This window comes from Anopheles arabiensis, chromosome 2 (genome assembly GCF_016920715.1).
Source record: "Anopheles arabiensis isolate DONGOLA chromosome 2, AaraD3, whole genome shotgun sequence".
NCBI classification, from domain to species: domain Eukaryota; kingdom Metazoa; phylum Arthropoda; class Insecta; order Diptera; family Culicidae; genus Anopheles; species Anopheles arabiensis.
Window position 1 is genome coordinate 67092235 of NC_053517.1, and position 23277 is coordinate 67115511.

Consider the following 23277-nt stretch of genomic DNA (forward strand, 5'->3'; position numbering starts at 1 on the left):
ATTCGTTGGGAACGCAGAAACCGCGTAACTCGGGAACAGACTGTATTTAACGATGATCTGTACAACGAAACAGACTGTATTTCGGTGTCGCTCGAAATGTATTTTTATGCACTTATTTATTTCGTAGCATTGGTATCTACTCTTTTCAAATAGCTTTGTTGATATTTCATCTTTAATAGACGATTCGTGCTTTCGTAGGAGTTCTTGTATTTCGTGGTATATTTCCTCAGTATTATCCCTTAATGTTGTTAACGCTCAAAGCGTATAACATTTGTTGAACTGTTTCACCTGTTCATAAATTATATCTTATTTTTATATTATTTTGAATAGTTTTTGCATATTAATGCAGCCTCATCAGTAAAATTGAATATTTACGGTACCTTGTTTAAAAATACATAGCATGTATTTATTGTTGTTGCTGCTGATGGTGCTACGCTCGTTACCGGTGCTTCGTGTTTAACCGTAGAGATGGCAACCAGATTAACACACGTAAGTTGGCAACCGACATACCCAAGTATTCCACACGTTTTGACGCAAAAAATTCACGGTTTTCATAGGTAAACATTGCTTTCTATATTTTATTGCTGTGAGCAAGTAATCTCGATCATATATTCTCTTCTATTTCATTTATTCATTAAGTTTTTTTCATTTTAGGATAAATTTAACGGTCAAATTGAAATTTGGAATCGCTTGAATTTGACTCGAGAATAAGCACAATACGAAAAGAGGAAGAAGAGAAACGTCATTCTCCATACAAAATGTATAGAATACCCGGGTATGCTGGTTGCCAACTTACCGTCCAAATAGAAATACAGCGACAACGTCGCGCGCGACGACGTCGCGCTCTACAAAAAGTAGCTCAATTTTGCAAACAGAGCTACTCGTCTCGCGCGACAGTTCCAAAAGTAGCTCAATTTTGCAAACAAAGCTACTCGTCCCGCGCGATAGCTCTTGAACTGTCATTACCGTTTTGTTTACATGTTTACCGGATTGTTTGGACGGAAGCTCGTGCGTTTTGTGAAGAGAAAAAAATATCAAAGTAAGATGTTTTTATTGTTTTAAATCCATGAAAATAGTTTCTAATGTTGTTTTTTAATAGGTGTCTGCACGAAGATGGCCCTAAACACGAGTTTGATACGTGGGAAAATAGAAAAGAAGAAGGTAAGTATAGCTCACAGACACGGCTGTGCACAATATATTGGGACCACCTATCCAATCGTCTGCTCCACTAGTTGAAACGACAAACGTGTGCCCATGACGAATGCGATTTGCCGGATCAAACAATGGCCTCTAATCGAAAAGAAACGCTACAGGAAGTAGCATTCAAGGTATTGAACATTAGATTGCAATGTTTATGTATTTTTGTATATGATTGCTTTTAGTGTATTAGCTTTTGTACCTGTCACTGTATCTTTATTATAGCATGATTTGTAATCTCGCTTTAGTGACACCAATTTCACTTGCTAATCTTATTCATAGCATCAATAAATCAATGGCTTGTATATGTATGCATTATCATCATTTGGTAGTATTTGTTTAATCATCAGTTGTCAGTATTTTTCGGGTCAGATTTATTAGAATTAGGAAAGGGTAGACATACTTATTAATTGAAATTTATAATTATATTTCAGACTATTGAAATGCCACAAGAAATTGTGCTAAATTTAATCAGCAGTGTAGAAAAAAATAATTGCCTTTGGGACAGGAGCGATAGCAATTATAAAAACCGCAACAAGCAACTCGATGCTTGGGAGACGATTGGGCAATATCTTGGAATTCCAACCGCCACTGTACGAGAGAAGTGGCGGTCACTCCACGGATCCTACAGGCACTACAAGAAGCTTGGGAGACGATTGGGCAAGATCTTGGAATTCCAACCGCCACTGTACGAGAGAAGTGGCGGTCACTCCACGGATCCTACAGGCGCTACAAGAAGCTCTATGAGAGCAGCCTTGTGACCGGTTCTGGTAAAGTTTCACTAATTTATCCTTATTGATCTTTATTTGATTTTTTTATTAATAACATTTTAAACTTTTTGTTCATATTTCAGGATCTGCCGAGGTTTATCGACCCAAGTGGTTCGCTTATGAAGCAATGGCATTCCTCCAAGCAACTACAGAGGGTGGCGCAAGGATGGATACGGTAAGAAACATTTTGAAGGATTATCGTAAGATAGAACTATTTTAGTAACGTTTTTTTCGTTTTTAGTTGGAAGACAACACGCTACCAGTACTTGCTCCCAAGCGTGGTTGGTATGAAGCCAATTTGAAATACAATGAGGAAGTGTTGGCGGCGCTAACGAATGTTTCGCAAACTTCTATGGAATTGCGATCGGCTGGGGAGGAGAATAAATTGGCACCACTGTACGCTGGTATGCTGGATTGTTCGCCGAAGCGACAGAAAGCGATGATAGTGAGATTCCAGTGCATGATTGCAGAAGAGAATGTTGCGCGCTTCGTTGAGAAAGAAGGCTACGATCCTCGGGAATAAAATGATAAGACTCATGTCAATCACGGAGCTTGGCTTCATCAGAATAATCTGCATTTTTAGGATTGTGCCAATGCGCGATGAATTTCCGTTCTTTTTCTGCATTTGATAAATAAATCGCTATTGCCTTTTTTGTTCGTGGCTTTATATTTCATCTATATTTGTTAGTTCTTCGAAAGCGGCACAATACACAATATATATATATATATATATATATATATATATATATATATATATATATATATATATATATATATATATATATATATATATATATATATATATATATATATATATATATATATATATATATATATATATATATATATATATATATATATATATATATATATATACTAGCTGGCCCGACAAACTTAGTTATTCAACAAAAAAAACAAATATTCTTCGATTTTTGTTGTTAGATTAGTTACTGTTTGTGTAAGCAAAATTATCATTTTTTCTAGAGATTCATTCTTTTTCTTGAGTTCTTCAATTAGGGTGTCTTTTTCATCTACTGTGTGTGTCTGTTGTGCGTATGTGATGCGGTTTTGAATGGGACTAGAATTTGTGGATTAACATTATGGTAACATTAGGTGTGGTAACATTAGGCAGAGCTTTACGTGCCTCACCGTAAGAACAGTTGTTGTCGATCTTGTACTTGATGACCTGTTCTTCTTGGTGGTAGCGGGGACAGGTACGAGACGTGGTGCTGTGGTTGTCCTTGCAGTTGATGCACACGGGATCTACGGTGCACTCTCCATGCACTCTCCTACGGTTCCACAGTTAGTGCAGGTAGGCGACAGTTTACAGTGAATCTGTGTATGTCCAAACCGTCCACACTTAAAACACTGCATTGGTTTCGTGTAATAGGCTCTTGTTTTCACTTGTAAAGCACCAAGGCGAATAAACTCCGGAATGGAGGTAGCATTGATTCGAAGCAGAAAAATGTTTGTTGGCACAATTTCACCATTCACTTTACGCGTAAAACGCCGAACATTCATTACTTTTTGGTCACTCAAGTTCTCCAAAATATCTTCATCACTTAATCCTTTTAGATCCGGGGCAAAAATTACACACTGAACACTATTGAGGGTCACATGAGGAGCAACTTTCACAAGGGTTCCATCGATTAACTTTGTAATTTTTTGTAGCTTCTCGAAGTGGCTTTGGTTCCTAGTTTTCAGCAAAAGCTTCTTTCCACTGTCGATTTTATGGCCAAACTCACTAAGATCACTGCCAACGGCGTCCTTGATGGTTTTACCTACGATGAACGGGTTTACGGGCAAGACAGAATCATTTGCCATTCGAAACACCAAATACTTTAATTCACCATTCTCAATGTCTTTGTCCATCCACGGGGGCATAGGTCTCACTCTACGAGTGGTCCCGGGAGGGAGAAAATTCCCCCCTAAGGGGGGAGGGTCTGACATGGTGTCGGCCTAATGTAAAAATATCTCTTTTAAAACAACTGTTTATTTCAATTTCAAATCACTGTTTAAATCACAGAATCACCACACCAACAAACACTTCACTGTGATACAGATATTATTCCTAACCACGTAAAACCAGTCCTGAAAAGGACTGCATTGAACAGAGCAGGAGGTATAAGAAATACGTCCGCACACTTCAGCTGTCACGAGATACGATGTTGTTCCTTTGAACTCTGGAACTTGACTGTGACGATCACGAATGAGGGCGAGGCGTACTGAAGATTCAATCGCCAATTTTTGCCTTTTATGCTCCCATTTTTGGTGCACTACTATCCTGAGTTACGAGTGCCGATGACGTGTCGCTGCAGTATAAAAGGAGAGCCAAATCATTTGGCACTTCATTCTTCAGTCAGTGGTCAAGGTTTAAGGTTGCTGTTAAATAATTCCACAAGATCATCATGTAAGCACTGCACACCAGAGGAGCGGAAACACATTCAGGGGCTGTTTCGTGAGAACCCCGCACGACAAAATCGAGCAGTTTTGTAGCTCGGATTTTCGATCGCTTTCCGCCACAAGAGATCGAAAAAGCGAGCAGACCCGCTGCGCAAAGCGATCGAATACTCCTCAAACTCAAAATGCAAACATATTTCACGACTCATGGATGTGAAATATTTCGCATTTAAACTTGTTGCAAATTTATGAATTAAATATTTCGAAATTTTCTATGCTGCAATTTTTGGATTGAAATATTTCTTTGATCGGAATCCAACCGTTTTCCCTGACATTTCTTCTCGCTTTTTTGATCGCTTTTGGCGGAAAGCGATCGAAAATCCGAGCTACAAAACTGCTCGATTTTGTCGTGCGGGAACTTGTTGCAAATTTATAAATGACCCGCTGCGCAAAGCGATGGAAAACTTCTCAAACTCAAACTGCAAACATATTTCACAGCTCATGGCTGTGAAATATTTCGCATTCAAACTTGTTGAAACTTTATAAATGAAATATTTCGAATGTTTAAGCGCTGAAATTTTTGGATTGAAATATTTCTTCGATCGGAATCCAAGCGTTTTTCCTGACATTTCTGCTCGCTTTTGGCGGAAAGCGATCAAAAATCCGAGCTACAAAACTGCTCGATTTTGTCGTGCGGGGATATATTTTGAAATTTTCAATGCTGAAATTTCCCGATGCGCAAAGCGATCGAAAACTTCTCAAACTCAAACTGCAAACATATTTCACAGACCATGCGGGACGTCCCAACCCATGGGCTGTGAAATATGTTTGCAGTTTGAGTTTGAGAAGTTTTCGATCGCTTTGCGCAGCGGGAATAAAGACAATCTGCAAGGCGTTCGGCCCTTCGCGGACGTTTGTGGACAACGCCATTCGTAGCGAGGCTACGGGTAAGTCGACCGGTCGTCCGCGAAAACTACGGCTGACGTTGACGCGCAAAGCACACATCACGAACAGTTAGATGTTATTTGGCAAACCAGGATGTGCAAGTTCTACCGTGGCTTGCGTTGAGTCCTGACCTCAATCCAATTGAAAATCTGTGGTCAATTCTTAAGGACAAGCTCAAGAACCAGCATGCATCATTAGCGGATGACCTATGGGCACGCTGCAAGGATTTGTGGAAACGCATTCCTCTACAAAGATGCCAGAATCTCATCATGGATATGGCTACTCGCTGCCAGGCAGTGAAAGACAATAATGGTCAACACATTGACCGTTAGAATGTGTTTTCGCTCTATGGAACACCGCAACACAACCTCCCAACCACCACTTAACCAGCTCTTTTCAGGGCTACCAAAAAATTTTGAAAAGAACTATCTCTTTCGGTCAGAAAAAAAGTTCCGTTTTTTATGTCAACAGGTATAACGATAAGTCACTGAAAGCCATACTTACTTCACTAGTGGGTACAAGCAGGCCTTGACCGACAGCGGTTGTTGTGCCAAAGAAGAAGAAGATCTCGTGACAACCAGTTGTAAAACATCAACCAGTTGTAAAATGATCCAGTTCTAGTACCAAAATGCGTCCGGTTTTCGATGGTTCCGCTAAAAGCTCAACTGGATTTGCACTAAATGACTGTATCCTAAATGGACCTGTCTTTCAAGATACACTTTTTGATCTAATTGTGAGATTTAGATCGTATACCATCGCGCTCATTGCAGACATCGAGAAGATGTACTTACAGGTATAGGTTCATGAGGAACACACACCATGCAACACATCTGGTAAAGGAGATGTGGATTCCAAGGTATGTGATGCTTCTTCATCAAAACAATGTGCAAATTAATTCTTAGAGATGCTTCCGAAGTAGCTTATGGCGCATGAGTTTACCTCCGAGTATCAAATCGAGAAGGTATAGTCAAAATAGGTTCAATCCTTGCAGCAAAATCTAAAGTAGCGCCACTTAAGAAGTTGACGGTTGGAACTCTGTGCTGCTGTGTTGGGAGCGAAATGTTGGAAAACCGCATGCATCGCCTTAAAACAACAAATAACAGAAAGTTATTTCTGGAGTGACTCTACTAGTGTTGGCCGTTCCGGTCCGAACCTAGTAAAAAAGTTCCGTTCTTTATGTAGGCCGTTCCGTTCCGATCCTTTATACAAAATCGTTCCGTTCCGTTCATTCCGTTCTTTCCGTTCTTTCCGTTCGTTCCGTTCCGTTCCGTTCATTCCGTTCTTTCCGTTCATTCCGTTCCATTCCGTTCATTCCGTTCATTCCGTTCCGTTCCGTTCATTTCGTTCTTTCCGTTCTTTCCGTTCATTCCGTTCCGTTCAATTCGTTCTTTCCGTTCACTCCGTTCCGTTCCGGTCTTTGCCGCTTCAATATTGTTAGCAAGGTGCTATCGTTCGTGCGTTCCGTTCTTTGAAGAAACCGGCTTTGTCCGGTTGTTGCTTGCTACATGCAAGATAACTGTTCACTCTTTCTCGCACACAGTATGTGTTGCCTGTGCACTCTCCCATGCTCACAGGAATATTCATCGCTTCGTACGTATCGTTTATAAAAATCGTGATAAGCGAAACCAAAAATGGTGTTGCATTTGGCATTATGGTGCAATTTGTAACATCTATTCTACTTTTTGTTATAATTTAGCTTGTCTTAACTAGACAAATAACTATTAAACAAATAATATGGCAGAACGGGTTGGAAAAGATGTATTATAATATGCGAGTATGAACAACGAAAAATAAAATGTATTTATTTTTTATGCCACGATGTCCACATGATCTTGGAACTCGGCATGATTCCAATATTTGGCCATTCGATTTGAAGCATTCTGTTCCATTCGACAACCGTTTGAGTGCCGTGATCTTGTAAACGATTTGTGTGAAAAAACTATTTGTTTTAAATAGTAAGTGAAATTCAAATAATTCGCCAATCTCGTGATACAATCGTCAACTCGTAGCACTGAATAACATCGGCCCCCATACCATACGCTGGGATGATTATCCTGCTATGGGCATTTAATAAGTTACTGATAGCCAAGCCTATTAGCGGTACAGGAAGGCTTTGACCAAAAATGGTCGTCGCATCTAAAAAGTTTAAAAATGGTAGATAATAAATGCATGCTTGGAGCCGGTCTCGTAGTACAGTCGTCAACTCGTACGACTTAACAACATGCCCGTCATGGGTTCAATCCCCAAATAGACCGTGCCGCCATACGTAGGATTGACTATCCTGCTATGGGGGAAATCAATTAGTCACTGAAAGCCAAGCCCACAAGTGGTACAGGCAGGCCTTGACCGACAACGGTTGTTGAGCCAAAGAAGAAGAAGAAGAATAAATGCATGCTTAATATTAGCACAGCTGGTACACAGCTTACTGGACATAGGTTGAACCCATCTAGATTTGGTGTCACATATGTCATTAAATTGTCGGTCATTGTTATTGTCATTGTCGGTTAAATAAATATAAACAAAATCAAATTGAAGAAAACCGTATTCAGGTGAGTGTTAGTTTAATTTACAAATTATGTAGAGAACGTGAATGAGTTTGGAATATTAGATTAAACGTTTAACTTTTTTGAAGACGTCTCCAACACGCAAAAACAATATAGCAAAGCCTATCTAAAATGAATGAGCGATACAGAATTGCGCTGTTAAATTGGACTGAAGCGTGGGCCAATTTCGCTCGTCTTCATATTCTCCAGCAAAGAAGACCGAGAACACGCATTTAGGCAAGACCAATGCTGCTGGAAAGAAATCAGAATGCAAGCCAGTTAATGCGTGCGATTCTGGAGGAAGAGCTTGACAATACCGTAATAAATTTTATGCGGCTAGTGAGAGAGGACTTTGCCTATCTGTTGACGGTTATAACACCCCGCATCCGTAGGCAGGATACTTACATGCGAGATGCTATTATACCAAAAGATAAACTGATTATAACGCTAAGATTTCTGGCTTCTGGTGATAGCTACAAAAGCTTGGAATACGCCTATCGAGTAAGTTATTAATTGAATATTGCGAAATTAAAGTAAATTAATTATTGTTGCAATCTTATTTTATCACATCATAGGTATCTGAACAATCGATATCATTGTTCATCCCAGAAGTGTGTAACAGTTTGCTAATTTATCTTCGCAAATATGTAAAGGTTCGTAAAAAAATACATTTTTGCTTATTAGTTCGATACTTATTTTAATTATGTTTCTAAATGTCTTATTACAGCTTCCGTCAACACAGCAAGAATGGCTTACGGTGTCGGATGCATTCAATGCCAAATGGAAATTTCCCCATGCTATTGGTGCCATCGATGGAAAGCATGTTGCCATAAAAGCTCCTGCCAAAAGTGGAACAGAATATTACAACTACAAACAGTTTTTTAGCATTGTGTTGTTGGCAGTTGCGGATGCTGACTGCAATTTTATGTTTGTTGACGTTGGGTGCAAGGGTCGCATATCAGACAGTGGAATTTTAAGGACCTCTCGTCTTTATGGTATGCTGGAAAGAAAGGAATTAAATATCCCAGAGGCGGAACCGTTACATCAAAATTCATCCATCAGAGTCCCGTATATGCTCTTGGGAGACAAAGCATTTGCGTTAACGGACTACTGTATGCGACCTTTCGGTGGTGTTACAGAGAGTGGTTCAATTGAACGTCTTTTTAACGAACGTCATTCTCTGGCACGAAGGGTTGTTGAAATGGCATTTGGGATACTCAGTGCAAGGTTTAGAGTTCTTCGTAAAACTATGGAACTAAATCCAGAAATGGCCAGCTTGATAGTACTTACTACAGTATACCTTCATAATTTTATTAGAAGAACTGCATTAACGTGGAGAGAGAGATGGGATAATGAGGAACTCAACCATAATTTAACTGCTTTGCGTGGAATAGTTCCTCGTACAACCAACGAACTTTTGCAAATCCGTTTACATTTGGCAAATGAATTTGTAAACGGTTCTATATAATATATTGCCTTTAAAGAGGGTTTCATGTGTTCTCATAGTTGTGGGACACTTTTTTGTCACTTCTTCTGGGTAGTGAACTTTATGTTATGGGAATTGGACTCTATGGTACCTTTTTTAAACAGACTCATAGGAAATTTCTCTTGGATTTGTACAAAAAAGGGTGCTTTAGAGTCCAATTTCCATCACATAATTTTCATTTCACTACAGAAAGTATGATTTAAGTGTCCCATAACTATGAGAACCCTTGAAAAATCCTGTTATACATAAATATTAATAAATGAAACAAAAGAACATATTATGTCATGTTAACAAATGAGTTTTTATTAATTAAAATTGCTTCTATATTTAGTGATGCAAAAATCTGGAGTCGACACCGCTCTGACTCCGGAAGGTTAGCATTATCCGGAGTCGTTCGGAATCGTCCGAAATCGGTAGGAATCGGAGTCGTCCGGAGTTGGCCTTCGACACAAAGGCCTGTATACGAAGTACACGCGCAAATTGAAATAAAAAACACAAATGAAATGGCTGTTCAAAAGCCATTTTACCGGACGGATCCTGTTGACTCCGATCAACTCCGTTTCCGGATGATTCCGACCAATTCTAGACGAATCCGGATGACTCCGGACGACTCCGACTCCGCGCAGAACTGGTGATTCGAATTTTGTCGGAGTCGCTATCGTAACAATAGCTGGAGTCGGATCGGAGTCGTGGGTGTGCTCCAAATAGCACCTAACTAATCCTCATTACATGTTTCTGCCATCCTATGTGCTTGTATGTATGTGTATATGAATGTATGTATGTAGGTATATATATATATATATATAGATATAGATATATATATATATATATATATATATATATATATATATATATATATATATATATATATATATATATATATATATAAATCTCGTGTCACGGTGTTTGTAGCGAGCAAACTCCGAAACGGCTGAATCATTTTCAACGAAACTTTGCACACACCTTATGGTGGTATGAGAATAGGTTTTAAGACTTAAAAATCGTTCAGATGTTACACTAAATTTAATTTAAAATACATTTTCTAACTTCCATACAAAGAGAAGGATTGTTGTTGTGTTGTATACAGCACTTTGACACTTGGTGTGAGGTTTCCTGGCGGTTTACATTCGATGATCGGATCCTGAGGGGATACGGGCACGATACAACAATCCCAAGTAACAAAGCAATAATGGAATATTTGTTTTTTTGTTGAATAACTAAGTTTGTCGGGCCAGCTAGTATATATATATATATATATATATATATATATATATATATATATATATATATATATATATATATATATATATATATATATATGAGAGTATATATATTTGAGAGAGAGATTGACTGTCAAACTGAGTGGATGTGCCTGCCTCGTGCTCCTGATTTTATACGCTGTTTTGCCGTGTTATTTCTGGAATCTCAACATTTGCAACAGTGGTGCTGCTGAGTTGTTCGTACTGGCTAGTGCGTGCCTTCGATTAATATAAAGCTGCTTCTGTTTATTCAACATTTTTGCCAAGAAAGTGTTTGGCTTCGTTTCTGCTCCTGTCACTCATCAGATTGTGCTGAGTCATCGTTATGCAGTGCTCAACCTGCAATGCACCCACCGATAGTGCTAATTCGGTGTCCTGTGCCGGTGTTTGTGGTTCCAAGCATCACACCCATTGCACGGGGTTGTCCCGTGATTCTACTCGTGAGCTTGGGCGTAATAATCAATTGTTGTGGTTGTGCAAAACATGTCACGAGTTTCGCATTGGCACAAATTCACTTCTCACAAGTGAGATAGCAGCCCTACTCGAATTGGTGAAAGCAGATATTCTCACCACAATTGACTCATCTCTCTCTTCTCTTAGATCGGCTATCAAGAGCGATTTGCTTCCTGAGATCCTCGCTCTCGTTGATAAGCGAGCGCTAACACCCATATTAGCTAAGCCGTCTGTTAGCAACGCATCGCGATCGCACACATCCACTAATGTATCGTCGCTCAATGCCACAAATACATCCAGAACGACTAAAACAGCTTCCGCTCGCCGTACATTTACTAACTCAACGGAGCTCACTGATGATATCCAAGCTGCGAACGATACCAACACTGTGGATGATTCTGACAACTGTAACCACTACAATCATCGTACTAAGCCGACTAGTGATGTTAGTGCTGGAAACTATCGAACAAATACACAAGCATCTTCTGATCCTGTTTTGAACCAAAACACCACCAACACGGGCATAGCCGAGAAAGTATGGTTATACTTCACGAACATCAAATCGCATGTCTCGGCTGATGATATGCGTGTGTGGCTTAAAGCTGTGCTACCAACGGACGATATTAATGTTTACCGTCTCACGAAAAAGGGTGTGAACCTGGACTGGATGTCCTTCATATCGTTCAAAGTGAGTGTTCCTAAATCTCTTAAGGAGCTTGCGCTGCAGTCTACTATTTGGCCAGTTTCACTTACTGTTCGGGAGTTTGTTGCTCGTGGCCTACCAAAGCAACGTGTACATGGAAGGGCTCGATTTGACCCTTCTGAGCTTATTTCGCATCGTACAAATAGTGAAAATTGCTCTTCTGCTGTGCCAAAAACTACCGCTCATCCGGATCATTTTTTGGAACATCGATCGCCACCCCCACAGCGCTTGATTCTATCACCATCCCAGATGACCGAGATCCTAGAGGCTATTCAACTGGAGTTTCCTCCCACACCGCCTCAGTTATCACCGGGGGTGGGGCTTCAATCACAATCCAATCTCAGCAACACGAACCGCTCACCACAGATCCGCCCGTTTGCCAAACGGATAGCTCACAATTAATAGACCCATTCGTGATATATTACCAAAATGTTCGAGGCCTTCGCACCAAATACAATGAATTGCGCCTTTCTGCGAATGAATCAGGGTTTGAAATGCTTGCCCTTACTGAAACCTGGTTAAATGAATCGATTCCATCCAACATGGTCCTTGATAGTGATGCCTACAACATATACCGCTGTGATCGAAGCAGGTTAAACAACGAACGTTCGCGTGGGGGTGGTGTGCTACTTGCATGTTCCGTTCGATATCCTTCTGTGGCACTTAACATTAATCAACCCACGCTTGAAGCTTTATGTATACGTGTTTCTTTTTCTAAGTTTCGTCTTTATGTGGGGATTGTTTATGTGCCACCGTATTTGAGCAGCGACCGCAACTATTTGGAATCCCTTTCTGCTTTCATCAGTGATGCATACATGCAAATGAAACCGAATGATCATCTTATCCTTCTGGGTGACTTCAATCAACCTGCGTTAGAGTGGTCGCTTTCTACCGCAGTAAGGCCAGATTCATCTTCAGCTATAAGACATTATGTGCCACATATTTCTTCGAATACATCCAGTTCCTGCTTTTTGGATATGTTAAACCTGCATGAACTCTATCAGCTGAACGGGGTGCATAACCATTTAAATCATTATTTGGACCTGGTGCTCTCCAACTCTGCTGCAGCTGCTTGTTGTTCTGTGTATCCTGCTTCGTCACTGCTCCTGCCCCAGGATGCCCATCATCCTGCTCTAGAAATTGTGTTACCGTCTTCTTTATTTAGGGCTAGTAGGATTATGAATGTATTACCTTCTGCTCCTAATTCATTGAGAGTTCGTTATAATTTTCGGCTCACAGACTATCGTAAACTTAATTCAATTCTATCTCGTTCCGACTGGTCTTTTTTTTATCAATGTACATCGGTCGATGAGGCTGTCCAATCGTTTCATGCTTCGTTAACCTCTGTACTCCTTTCATGTACACCTATTTTTCGTTCCCCTCCTAATCCTCCCTGGTCCAATCGTACTCTTCGCAACCTGAAAAAGGATAGAATGAAATATCTTAGGAGGTATCGTCTGAACCGATCTGCTTTCAACTTTCGTTTATTTAAGTACGCTGCCTCTGCGCATCGACTATACAACAGGGCTTGTTTTGAGGCCCATTCGAGTAGACTGCAATCGCGTTTCCGTTCTGATCCAGCATCCTTCTGGCAATTTGTTAGGATTCGAAGAGGGTGCAATACGTTACCTAATGAAATGGTACTTGATTCTCGAACTTGCCTCTACGCCTGTTGAGATCTGTGAGCTATTCTCTGCACATTTTTCCCAAATGTTTGAGCCACCGGTTAGTGACCCTAACCTTATTGAGGGTGGGCTACTCTACACGCCAGAGAACTTAATTAATCTCTCCGATATTTCGGTTAGCTCTGAAACAGTTGTACAGGTGTTATTTGGGTTGAAACGTTCTTTTACTCCTGGTCCAGATGGCATTCCTGCCTCTGTTTTAATAAACTGTAAGGACGTGCTTGCTCCACACCTTGCTAAAATTTTCAACCTTTCACTTTCTCTTGGGGTTTTTCCTGCTCTTTGGAAATCCTGTTGGCTTTTTCCGGTACACAAAAAGGGATGCCGTAGCATTGTTTCTAATTATCGTGGGATAACCCAAACTTGCGCCACAGCCAAAACTTTTGAGCTATGTATCCTTCCAACCATACTTCATAGTTGTAGTTCCGCTATTAGCCCTAAACAGCATGGGTTTATGCCTGGTAGGTCTACTTCAACTAATCTCATGTCTTTTATTTCCAATATTTTTAGATCTTTTGAGGCCGGTACCCAACTTGATGCAATATACACCGACTTTCATGCTGCTTTTGATAGTTTACCTCACTCTTTATTATTAGCTAAATTGTCTAAACTTGGTTTTGGTGATGGCATTATTAGCTGGCTGTCCTCATATTTAAGTAATCGATCATGCAGGGTTAAAACCGGGTCGTACTTATCTGAGGAGTTTTTTTGTACGTCAGGTGTCCCTCAGGGTTGTGTGCTAAGTCCACTTCTGTTTTCTTTGTTCATCAATGATGTTTGTAATGTTTTACCTCCTGATGGTCATCTCCTTTATGCGGATGATATCAAAATCTTTTTACCTGCGTCCTCTTCTTCTGATTGTATGAGTCTTCAGCATTACCTTAATGCATTTGCTCATTGGTGTTCATCCAATTTACTTCGCCTGTGTCCCGAAAAATGTTCTGTTATTTCTTTCTCTCACTCTCTTTCTCCTATTTTATTTAACTATACTCTCTCTAGCGCTTCCCTCTCTCGTGTTATGTCCATTCGTGACCTTGGTATTATACTTGACAGTCGTCTTAACTTTAAACTGCAGATTGATGAGGTGCTACTAAAAGCAAATCGAACCCTTGGGTTTATCTTACGTTTTACCTCTATTTTTAGAGATCAAAGCATCATAAGAATCCTTTATTGTGCTTTGGTAAGGCCTCTTCTTGAATATGCAAGTATCATCTGGAATCCTCCCACTATTGATGGCTGTTCGAGAATTGAAAGCATTCAGCGCCTCTTTACCAGGATTGCCTTTCGTCGTTTGTTCGGTGCTGCCTCACTACCTCCCTATGAAACGCGATTGCAGTTATTCAATCTTCACTCCTTAAGCTTCCGCCGCCAAGTGTTTCAGGCTTGTTTTATTGGTGGCATATTACTTTCTGCTACTGATGCTCCTGATTTACTCTCGTCCATCTCGCTGTATGTTCCCTCTCGTTCTCTTCGTCCACGTGATCCTCTGTCAATTGAAACACGTCATACTCTTTATACTTTCAATGACCCTCTTCTGTCCTGTTTCAGGTTGTTTAACCACTTTTACTATCTCTTTGATTTCGACTCCTCTCTTAACTCTTGCCGTAACCGTATTTTTTCTTCTAATTCCCTTTAATTATTCTCCTTAGTTTTCTATTACTCTCTTTTTTTTTTTGTTTTTGTTAAGTTTATGATAGTCTCTACGCTCTACTCTTGTTTTTTTCTTTTCTTTTTTGCTAGGTCAAGACTAGGTTAGTTAGGCTTAGTTTTTCATGAATTATTTTGTTTATTTGTTAGTATTAAATTAGTTTTAAGTCTATTATATTTAGCCTTGATGGCGGATATTGTATGAAATAAATGAAATGAAATGAAATGAAATGAAATATATATATATATATACTAGCTGGCCCGACAAACTTAGTTATTCAACAAAAAAAAAACAAATATTCCATTATTGCTTTGTTACTTGGGATTGTTGTATCGTGCCCGTATCCCCTCAGGATCCGATCATCGAGTGTAAACCGCCAGGAAACCTCACACCAAGTGTCAAAGTGCTGTATACAACACAACAACAATCCTTCTCTTTGTATGGAAGTTAGAAAATGTATTTTAAATTAAATTTAGTGTAACATCTGAACGATTTTTAAGTCTTAAAACCTATTCTCATACCACCATAAGGTGTGTGCAAAGTTTCGTTGAAAATGATTCAGCAGAGTTTGCTCGCTACAAACACCGTGACACGAGATTTTTATATATATTTATATATATATATATATATATATATATATATATATATATATATATATATATATATATATATATATATATATATATATACATACATACATTCATATACACATACATACAAGCACATAGGATGGCAGAAACATGTAATGAGGATTAGTTAGGTGCTATTTGGAGCACACCCACGACTCCGATCCGACTCCAGCTATTGTTACGATAGCGACTCCGACAAAATTCGAATCACCAGTTCTGCGCGGAGTCGGAGTCGTCCGGAGTCATCCGGATTCGTCTAGAATTGGTCGGAATCATCCGGAAACGGAGTTGATCGGAGTCAACAGGATCCGTCCGGTAAAATGGCTTTTGAACAGCCATTTCATTTGTGTTTTTTTATTTCAATTTGCGCGTGTACTTCGTATACAGGCCTTTGTGTCGAAGGCCAACTCCGGACGACTCCGATTCCTACCGATTTCGGACGATTCCGAACGACTCCGGATAATGCTAACCTTCCGGAGTCAGAGCGGTGTCGACTCCAGATTTTTGCATCACTAAATATAGAAGCAATTTTAATTAATAAAAACTCATTTGTTAACATGACATAATATGTTCTTTTGTTTCATTTATTAATATTTATGTATAACAGGATTTTTCAAGGGTTCTCATAGTTATGGGACACTTAAATCATACTTTCTGTAGTGAAATGAAAATTATGTGATGGAAATTGGACTCTAAAGCACCCTTTTTTGTACAAATCCAAGAGAAATTTCCTATGAGTCTGTTTAAAAAGGTACCATAGAGTCCAATTCCCATAACATAAAGTTCACTACCCAGAAGAAGTGACAAAAAAGTGTCCCACAACTATGAGAACACATGAAACCCTCTTTAAAGGCAATATATTATATAGAACCGTTTACAAATTCATTTGCCAAATGTAAACGGATTTGCAAAAGTTCGTTGGTTGTACGAGGAACTATTCCACGCAAAGCAGTTAAATTATGGTTGAGTTCCTCATTATCCCATCTCTCTCCACGTTAATGCAGTTCTTCTAATAAAATTATGAAGGTATACTGTAGTAAGTACTATCAAGCTGGCCATTTCTGGATTTAGTTCCATAGTTTTACGAAGAACTCTAAACCTTGCACTGAGTATCCCAAATGCCATTTCAACAACCCTTCGTGCCAGAGAATGACGTTCGTTAAAAAGACGTTCAATTGAACCACTCTCTGTAACACCACCGAAAGGTCGCATACAGTAGTCCGTTAACGCAAATGCTTTGTCTCCCAAGAGCATATACGGGACTCTGATGGATGAATTTTGATGTAACGGTTCCGCCTCTGGGATATTTAATTCCTTTCTTTCCAGCATACCATAAAGACGAGAGGTCCTTAAAATTCCACTGTCTGATATGCGACCCTTGCACCCAACGTCAACAAACATAAAATTGCAGTCAGCATCCGCAACTGCCAACAACACAATGCTAAAAACTGTTTGTAGTTGTAATATTCTGTTCCACTTTTGGCAGGAGCTTTTATGGCAACATGCTTTCCATCGATGGCACCAATAGCATGGGGAAATTTCCATTTGGCATTGAATGCATCCGACACCGTAAGCCATTCTTGCTGTGTTGACGGAAGCTGTAATAAGACATTTAGAAACATAATTAAAATAAGTATCGAACTAATAAGCAAAAAATGTATTTTTTTTTACGAACCTTTACATATTTGCGAAGATAAATTAGCAAACTGTTACACACTTCTGGGATGAACAATGATATCGATTGTTCAGATACCTATGATGTGATAAAATAAGATTGCAACAATAATTAATTTACTTTAATTTCGCAATATTCAATTAATAACTTACTCGATAGGCGTATTCCAAGTTTTTGTAGCTATCACCAGAAGCCAGAAATCTTAGCGTTATAATCAGTTTATCTTTTGGTATAATAGCATCTCGCATGTAAGTATCCTGCCTACGGATGCGGGGTGTTATAACCGTCAACAGATAGGCAAAGTCCTCTCTCACTAGCCGCATAAAATTTATTACGGTATTGTCAAGCTCTTCCTCCAGAATCGCACGCATTAACTGGCTTGCATTCTGATTTCTTTCCAGCAGCATTGGTCTTGCCTAAATGCGTGTTCTCGGTCTTCTTTGCTGGAGAATATGAAGACGAGCGAAATTGGCCCACGCTTCAGTCCAATTTAACAGCGCAATTCTGTATCGCTCATTCATTTTAGATAGGCTTTGCTATATTGTTTTTGCTTGTTGGAGACGTCTTCAAAAAAGTTAAACGTTTAATCTAATATTCCAAACTCATTCACGTTCTCTACATAATTTGTAAATTAAACTAACACTCACCTGAATACGGTTTTCTTCAATTTGATTTTGTTTATATTTATTTAACCGACAATGACAATAACAATGACCGACAATTTAATGACATATGTGACACCAAATCTAGATGGGTTCAACCTATGTCCAGTAAGCTGTGTACCAGCTGTGCTAATATTAAGCATGCATTTATTCTTCTTCTTCTTCTTTGGCTCAACAACCGTTGTCGGTCAAGGCCTGCCTGTACCACTTGTGGGCTTGGCTTTCAGTGACTAATTGATTTCCCCCCATAGCAGGATAGTCAATCCTACGTATGGCGGCACGGTCTATTTGGGGATTGAACCCATGACGGGCATGTTGTTAAGTCGTACGAGTTGACGACTGTACTACGAGACCGGCTCCAAGCATGCATTTATTATCTACCATTTTTTAAACTTTTTAGATGCGACGACCATTTTTGGTCAAAGCCTTCCTGTACCGCTAATAGGCTTGGCTATCAGTAACTTATTAAATGCCCATAGCAGGATAATCATCCCAGCGTATGGTATGGGGGCCGATGTTATTCAGTGCTACGAGTTGACGATTGTATCACGAGATTGGCGAATTATTTGAATTTCACTTACTATTTAAAACAAATAGTTTTTTCACACAAATCGTTTACAAGATCACGGCACTCAAACGGTTGTCGAATGGAACAGAATGCTTCAAATCGAATGGCCAAATATTGGAATCATGCCGAGTTCCAAGATCATGTGGACATCGTGGCATAAAAAATAAATACATTTTATTTTTCGTTGTTCATACTCGCATATTATAATACATCTTTTCCAACCCGTTCTGCCATATTATTTGTTTAATAGTTATTTGTCTAGTTAAGACAAGCTAAATTATAACAAAAAAGTAGAATAGATGTTACAAATTGCACCATAATGCCAAATGCAACACCATTTTTGGTTTCGCTTATCACGATTTTTATAAACGATACGTACGAAGCGATGAATATTCCTGTGAGCATGGGAGAGTGCACAGGCAACACATACTGTGTGCGAGAAAGAGTGAACAGTTATCTTGCATGTAGCAAGCAACAACCGGACAAAGCCGGTTTCTTCAAAGAACGGAACGCACGAACGATAGCACCTTGCTAACAATATTGAAGCGGCAAAGACCGGAACGGAACGGAGTGAACGGAAAGAACGAATTGAACGGAACGGAATGAACGGAAAGAACGGAAAGAACGAAATGAACGGAACGGAACGGAATGAACGGAATGAACGGAATGGAACGGAATGAACGGAAAGAACGGAATGAACGGAACGGAACGGAACGAACGGAAAGAACGGAAAGAACGGAATGAACGGAACGGAACGATTTTGTATAAAGGATCGGAACGGAACGGCCTACATAAAGAACGGAACTTTTTTACTAGGTTTGGACCGGAACGGCCAACACTAGTAGAGTCACTCCAGAAATAACTTTCTGTTATTTGTTGTTTTAAGGCGATGCATGCGGTTTTCCAACATTTCGCTCCCAACACAGCAGCACAGAGTTCCAACCGTCAACTTCTTAAGTGGCGCTACTTTAGATTTTGCTGCAAGGATTGAACCTATTTTGACTATACCTTCTCGATTTGATACTCGGAGGTAAACTCATGCGCCATAAGCTACTTCGGAAGCATCTCTAAGAATTAATTTGCACATTGTTTTGATGAAGAAGCATCACATACCTTGGAATCCACATCTCCTTTACCAGATGTGTTGCATGGTGTGTGTTCCTCATGAACCTATACCTGTAAGTACATCTTCTCGATGTCTGCAATGAGCGCGATGGTATACGATCTAAATCTCACAATTAGATCAAAAAGTGTATCTTGAAAGACAGGTCCATTTAGGATACAATCATTTAGTGCAAATCCAGTTGAGCTTTTAGCGGAACCATCGAAAACCGGACGCATTTTGGTACTAGAACTGGATCATTTTACAACTGGTTGATGTTTTACAACTGGTTGTCACGAGATCTTCTTCTTCTTTGGCACAACAACCGCTGTCGGTCAAGGCCTGCTTGTACCCACTAGTGAAGTAAGTATGGCTTTCAGTGACTTATCGTTATACCTGTTGACATAAAAAACGGAACTTTTTTTCTGACCGAAAGAGATAGTTCTTTTCAAAATTTTTTGGTAGCCCTGAAAAGAGCTGGTTAAGTGGTGGTTGGGAGGTTGTGTTGCGGTGTTCCATAGAGCGAAAACACATTCTAACGGTCAATGTGTTGACCATTATTGTCTTTCACTGCCTGGCAGCGAGTAGCCATATCCATGATGAGATTCTGGCATCTTTGTAGAGGAATGCGTTTCCACAAATCCTTGCAGCGTGCCCATAGGTCATCCGCTAATGATGCATGCTGGTTCTTGAGCTTGTCCTTAAGAATTGACCACAGATTTTCAATTGGATTGAGGTCAGGACTCAACGCAAGCCACGGTAGAACTTGCACATCCTGGTTTGCCAAATAACATCTAACTGTTCGTGATGTGTGCTTTGCGCGTCAACGTCAGCCGTAGTTTTTCGCGGACGACCGGTCGACTTACCCGTAGCCTCGCTACGAATGGCGTTGTCCACAAACGTCCGCGAAGGGCCGAACGCCTTGCAGATTGTCTTTATTCCCGCTGCGCAAAGCGATCGAAAACTTCTCAAACTCAAACTGCAAACATATTTCACAGCCCATGGGTTGGGACGTCCCGCATGGTCTGTGAAATATGTTTGCAGTTTGAGTTTGAGAAGTTTTCGATCGCTTTGCGCATCGGGAAATTTCAGCATTGAAAATTTCAAAATATATCCCCGCACGACAAAATCGAGCAGTTTTGTAGCTCGGATTTTTGATCGCTTTCCGCCAAAAGCGAGCAGAAATGTCAGGAAAAACGCTTGGATTCCGATCGAAGAAATATTTCAATCCAAAAATTTCAGCGCTTAAACATTCGAAATATTTCATTTATAAAGTTTCAACAAGTTTGAATGCGAAATATTTCACAGCCATGAGCTTCCAGAGTTCAAAGGAACAACATCGTATCTCGTGACAGCTGAAGTGTGCGGACGTATTTCTTATACCTCCTGCTCTGTTCAATGCAGTCCTTTTCAGGACTGGTTTTACGTGGTTAGGAATAATATCTGTATCACAGTGAAGTGTTTGTTGGTGTGGTGATTCTGTGATTTAAACAGTGATTTGAAATTGAAATAAACAGTTGTTTTAAAAGAGATATTTTTACATTAGGCCGACACCATGTCAGACCCTCCCCCCTTAGGGGGGAATTTTCTCCCTCCCGGGACCACTCGTAGAGTGAGACCTATGCCCCCGTGGATGGACAAAGACATTGAGAATGGTGAATTAAAGTATTTGGTGTTTCGAATGGCAAATGATTCTGTCTTGCCCGTAAACCCGTTCATCGTAGGTAAAACCATCAAGGACGCCGTTGGCAGTGATCTTAGTGAGTTTGGCCATAAAATCGACAGTGGAAAGAAGCTTTTGCTGAAAACTAGGAACCAAAGCCACTTCGAGAAGCTACAAAAAATTACAAAGTTAATCGATGGAACCCTTGTGAAAGTTGCTCCTCATGTGACCCTCAATAGTGTTCAGTGTGTAATTTTTGCCCCGGATCTAAAAGGATTAAGTGATGAAGATATTTTGGAGAACTTGAGTGACCAAAAAGTAATGAATGTTCGGCGTTTTACGCGTAAAGTGAATGGTGAAATTGTGCCAACAAACATTTTTCTGCTTCGAATCAATGCTACCTCCATTCCGGAGTTTATTCGCCTTGGTGCTTTACAAGTGAAAACAAGAGCCTATTACACGAAAGCAATGCAGTGTTTTAAGTGTGGACGGTTTGGACATACACAGATTCACTGTAAACTGTCGCCTACCTGCACTAACTGTGGAACCGTAGGAGAGTGCATGGAGAGTGCACCGTAGATCCCGTGTGCATCAACTGCAAGGACAACCACAGCACCACGTCTCGTACCTGTCCCCGCTACCTCCAAGAAGAACAGGTCATCAAGTACAAGATCGACAACAACTGTTCTTACGGTGAGGCACGTAAAGCTCTGCCTAATGTTACCCAATCCACAAATTCTAGTCCCATTCAAAACCGCATCACATACGCACAACAGACACACACAGTAGATGAAAAAGACACCCTAATTGAAGAACTCAAGAAAAAGAATGAATCTCTAGAAAAAATGATAATTTTGCTTAACAAACAGTAACTAATCTAACAACAAAAATCGAAGATCAAGATAAAACTATGAAAAGAATGAGCAAGAATTTTGAAAAGAGTTTAGAAAAAAAGAAAATAGAGTCTCAAATGGAAATTGAAGAGGATGAAAGTGAAGAGGAATTAGACGATTTTAGCACGGAAGAAAGCACGGAAGAAAGCACTGAAGAAGAAACTGAAGAAGATAATGAAGACGAAAAAGTAGAAAAAGTAAAACATGTAAAACAAAATAACACCACTAACAAACGGAAACGTTCCCACCAAAAGAACACCCCCTGCTCGGAAGAGGAATCCCAACCCCGAAAAATAATCCCCATCTCTCCCTCATCCCAATCCCCCAACCCTCCCACATCCAATCCTTCTCCCTCTGTCGCCTCTAAAAAAACTCTTAGATCTAACACGAAATCTGTAGATTAATTTATAATTTCAATTTTAACAATATCCTTCTGATTATAAGCATTAACTTTTATCCATTTTTCCTTTACTACATAATTCAATTCATCATATCAATCGAATAACTATTCTTCCATATTTGCATTATCCTGGAATATCAGAAGCATGAACCAAAATATAGAAGAACTAAAACTACTAATCAATAGACACGATCGAACAATAATCACCCTTCAAGAAGTAATGACAGTTCCCTCTCTCCTTAGCTCTCCTCTTAATAGATACAATTGGTACACTTACATACACCCAACCATACCTCATCATAGTGTAGCTGTAGGCATTTTAAAACACATTCCATCAAATAGAATAGCTATATCCACTAATCTTCCCGCAGTAGCTGTAGAAATTTCTTCTCCCGTGCAATGCTCCATAGTATGTTTATATCTTTCTCATTCAATCAACCCTTTTACAATAATTTCCGATCTCACTAGTACCTTTCAGCAAATTAATAATAATTTAATTGTTTTAGGGGATTTTAATGCCCAACATACCACCTGGGGATGCTCGACCTCATGTAACAGAGGGAACAGCATTGCTTGTGTTTTAGAAACAATTGGTC

The 23277-nt window shown here is 39.7% G+C and overlaps 2 protein-coding genes across 2 annotated transcripts; both read left to right on the forward strand.

Moving 5' to 3' along the window:
- Window positions 1–973: 973 nt before the first annotated feature.
- Window positions 974–2620, forward strand: LOC120895581. Its single transcript, XM_040299077.1, has 6 exons — window positions 974–1039; window positions 1100–1161; window positions 1233–1328; window positions 1632–1967; window positions 2051–2142; window positions 2209–2620. Exons 1-4 carry the CDS (start codon window positions 979–981, stop codon window positions 1956–1958), a joined length of 546 nt encoding a protein of 181 aa, XP_040155011.1. The 5' UTR covers window positions 974–978; the 3' UTR covers window positions 1959–1967; window positions 2051–2142; window positions 2209–2620.
- An 8258-nt stretch (window positions 2621–10878) lies between these two features.
- On the forward strand, window positions 10879–12158 carry LOC120893589. Its single transcript, XM_040295570.1, has 3 exons — window positions 10879–11124; window positions 11201–11741; window positions 11982–12158. The coding sequence occupies exons 1-3, from the start codon at window positions 11084–11086 to the stop codon at window positions 12156–12158; spliced, it is 759 nt and encodes a 252-aa protein (XP_040151504.1). The 5' UTR covers window positions 10879–11083.
- Window positions 12159–23277: the final 11119 nt, after the last annotated feature.

Excerpts from the sequence above, each read along its gene's own strand:
- LOC120893589 (XM_040295570.1), top strand. The coding sequence starts at position 11,084 with ATGTCACGAGTTTCGCATTGGCACAAATTCACTTCTCACAA. Across the intron at positions 11,125-11,200 it reads CACAAATTCACTTCTCACAA|ATCGGCTATCAAGAGCGATT; the intron begins GTGAGATAGCAG and ends CTCTTCTCTTAG. Across the intron at positions 11,742-11,981 it reads TGTCCTTCATATCGTTCAAA|CGCTTGATTCTATCACCATC; the intron begins GTGAGTGTTCCT and ends CCACCCCCACAG.
- LOC120895581 (XM_040299077.1), top strand. The coding sequence starts at position 979 with ATGTTTACCGGATTGTTTGGACGGAAGCTCGTGCGTTTTGTGAAGAGA. Across the intron at positions 1,162-1,232 it reads GGAAAATAGAAAAGAAGAAG|TTGAAACGACAAACGTGTGC; the intron begins GTAAGTATAGCT and ends CTGCTCCACTAG. Across the intron at positions 1,329-1,631 it reads TACAGGAAGTAGCATTCAAG|ACTATTGAAATGCCACAAGA; the intron begins GTATTGAACATT and ends ATTATATTTCAG.